This window comes from Homarus americanus, unplaced genomic scaffold (assembly GCF_018991925.1).
Source record: "Homarus americanus isolate GMGI-L3 unplaced genomic scaffold, GMGI_Hamer_2.0 scaffold56333, whole genome shotgun sequence".
Lineage (NCBI taxonomy): Eukaryota > Metazoa > Arthropoda > Malacostraca > Decapoda > Nephropidae > Homarus > Homarus americanus.
The window spans coordinates 4,993,068-4,996,510 of NW_024734940.1; the positions used below are offsets into that span (position 1 = coordinate 4,993,068).

The 3,443-nt window shown below is 37.5% G+C and overlaps 1 protein-coding gene across 1 annotated transcript; it reads right to left on the reverse strand.

Moving 5' to 3' along the window:
• Positions 1-324: 324 nt before the first annotated feature.
• LOC121870542 (SCAN domain-containing protein 3-like) lies at positions 325-1,962 on the reverse strand. The gene has a single exon (XM_042372375.1). It carries the CDS (start codon positions 1,960-1,962, stop codon positions 325-327), a length of 1,638 nt encoding a protein of 545 aa, XP_042228309.1.
• Positions 1,963-3,443: the final 1,481 nt, after the last annotated feature.

Sequence of the window (3,443 nt, forward strand, 5' to 3'; positions counted from 1 at the left end):
CGAACGGCCGGTCGCCCCGCGGGTCCCTGCTCCGAACGGCCGGTCGCCCCGTGGCGTATGACCCAACGTGTTTATACCTAATGCAGTGGTTCCCAACCATTTTAGTACCATGCCCCACTTTTTTATCACAAATGTCTTCATGTCCCCCACCCGTTAATTGTTTAGTATGATATAACAATATCAGTTTTGAAGAAGTATAACATACAAAATTGTATCTTTCAAATAAAACTAAAGGGTTTAACTTCAAATTTAATCAAATAAAATCCATTTTATAATGTGTATAACATATCTACCATCAGATTAAATATATTCAATTACAATCAATTAATGAGACCCTTGAGCCTGATGTCTACTGCAAAGAGATTTTATCCGAGGCAGAAATTTTGTTAATTTCAATCTCAAGTCTCCTCGTTTAGTGATATCCAGTCGGTTTCTTTTCTTCAGTAATAAGTCATTCACAGCACTAAATCCACATTCCACTAAGCATGACGATGGGAATGGTAACAGTAGTTTTCTTGCCAAACTACTTGTATTTGGATATTTAGCTTGTGTTTCTTCACAGAGCCACATCATTGTTCCTTTTATTTTGAACAGGGCTTTAATCGAGTCATCATTTTGTAATTCTGAAAGTTCTCCTTGATACTCCATGGTTACATCTGACAGATCCACTAGCAATGGCTGAGTCATCCAAGATGGATAATTAATTTCTTTCAAATCAGAAAATCTGAAGTTGAAATCGCTTACCATTATTTTTAAGTGCTCCACAATAACAAGACAAGTAGCATCTGTTACCTCACATTTATTCAGCCAATAAAATTGTTCAAATTTTTTGACAGAAATATTTTCTTGGGATAATTCCAGAAATGATATAAAGCCAATTATCTTGGCCTTTGAATTAACAAGAGTCATATTTGTTCCTTGGAGCTCCTTATTTAAGACATTGAGTTTTTCAAATATATCTGCTAAATAACTGACAAGTGCTTTACCATCAACTGTCAGTAACAGAGTCATATAAGGTTTGTCATCCAAGAACTCACTAAGAATATCAAATAATTCCATGAATCTTTTCAGGCAATTCCCATTTGATAACCACCTTACATCAGTATGAAGTAATAATCTTACATAGTCTGCATTTTGATCCTTGCAAAATTGTTTGAAAAGACGCTCACATTTGGCATTAGCTTTTATAGTGTTGATGCATTTTATAACTGCATTCAATGTCTCGTTTAGAACAGGGGAAACTTTTTTGGAAACTAAATTCTGTCTATGAATAACACAATGCACTAACAACATTTGGGGATTGTCGTCTTTCAATAATTTTAAAACTCCATTTTTCTTGCCCATCATCACTGGAGCACCGTCTGCAGCACAAGATATAATGTTCTCCATTGGTATCTGCTTATCATCTAAATATGTTTTTAATTTCTTATATATATCAATTGCAATAGTGGTGGTTTCTAATGCTTCGCAAAATAGCATATCCTCAATAAATTCTCCATTATCAACATATCTTACATAGGCCATTAACAGAGCTTCACTATCTCTTACAGTTGATTCGTCCAACTGTATTGAAAAATTTGTATATTTTAATTTTTCAACAAGTTGTACTTCTACATCACAACTCATTTCATCAATCCTGCTACTAAAAGTATTATTACTGAGTGGCATGCTTTTGAGATCTTGGTCATCTTTTTCAAGACCTACTTTCAGAAAAGTTGTTATTGCGGGCTTAATTAAATTCTCCCCTATTGTATGATTTTTGCCACATTTTGCTATGAGAAGAGAAATTTCATAACTAGCCTCAAGACCACGATCCTTGCTTGCACTTCTTGCAGAGAACAATGAATTTATTGTTGATCTTTTTTCAAACTTCTCCTTTAGGGATTTAAAATACTCCAGTTTTGAATTAACATGAATACTGTGTTTTGCCTTCAAATGATTTTCGAGACGACCTCTCTTCATGGATTCATTAGTCAAACATTGGTGGCACAACAGACAAAAAGGCAACCTTTCATCATGAGTCGCTGGTATGAACCCAAACAGCAAGTACTCATCTGAATACTGGCGAACTTTTTTTTGGCGTGCACACTGTTCATTTTATGCATCATGGGGGTAACTGAAAAGTGAAAATAAAATATTTATATACTTAGGAAAATAAATTTAATATCTAACTTATGTAACATACAAGGCACAATGTCAATATGCAGTTGCCATTTCAAGTAAATATTGAGCTTTATATTCACAGTTTTAAATTAATGTTACTGTGACAAGATCAATGAATGATTATTTTTATGCATTATTTTCAGAGAATAACAAGATCAATAATCATAATGAAAAGCACTTTAACCAGCCCTCTCAGTGAAACTAAAAAATAGAGACAGATAACTATATCAACATGAAACTTGCATTTGTGTTTAATTCAATACTGCTTCCATGCTTTATTGTGCACATTTAATTTGGTTGTAGCTAGTTTCCTCTGTTTTTTTTAGCTTCAGTGGGAGCGTTGAGCAGCTGACTAAAACTCACCTTCTTCCTTGACAGCAGATGAAGAACTGCAAAGTTAAACAAGTCAGAAGCCACGCATATAGCTGGTGCCAGATGCACGATAACATTAGTGGGTGAACACTTGACTAGATTGCACAAGCTGTTGTGCTCAGCTAGGTTGTAATTACAATTTTACCCTATAAATTTATAATTTTTACCCATATAGGGTAAAATAAAAAAAAATGTTGATATTACTATATTTTTCATATTGCCCCCCTATTATTATTGAATTGCCCCCCAGTGGGGCGTAGGCCCCACGTTGGGAATCACTGACCTAATGTATGTAACCGTGATTGCTCCCGCCCTTCCTCGTGGAACGGTGACTGTTCCTGTCGCTTCCTTTCGTCCCGGCTGAGATTCTCCACCATCAGTCTCAAGAATTCATCCTCCCAGACGGAAGGGGTGTTACGTGCAGGGGTGGGAGGGGCGGCGTGAGTTGTCGACACAAAATGGGAGGGGGGGGGGGTTTCCTGAGTTGTATATACGTCCGCGCTGCTTTAATTGCGTTCTCTATCGTAGTTATCCCGCTCGCCACCATGAATGTACGCATCTCGCCTGGTAAGCCCGATAGAAAGTAAGAGAGTAATAGCTCAGGTGGGAAGAATTGTGGGTGATTCACTCTCGCCATCTTCACAGCACTACCTATGCATGATAGGTAAACATTTAGTGATGAACACTCCTCTAGCTTAATATTCGCTAAGCGTGTTCTGTAATCTTGTAATGTGTTACCCTGGCTGTAAATTTCCCGTAATCCGTTCGCGAACGTGTCCCACGTGGTAGCATTCTTTACTGTCGGATTAAATCCTAGCACCCCTTTCGCGTCACCGCCCAATCGCATACGTGCCGTCCTAAGGCGGCATTCCTCGTATTCCTGAAGGGTTTCCGGGAACGCATTTTCA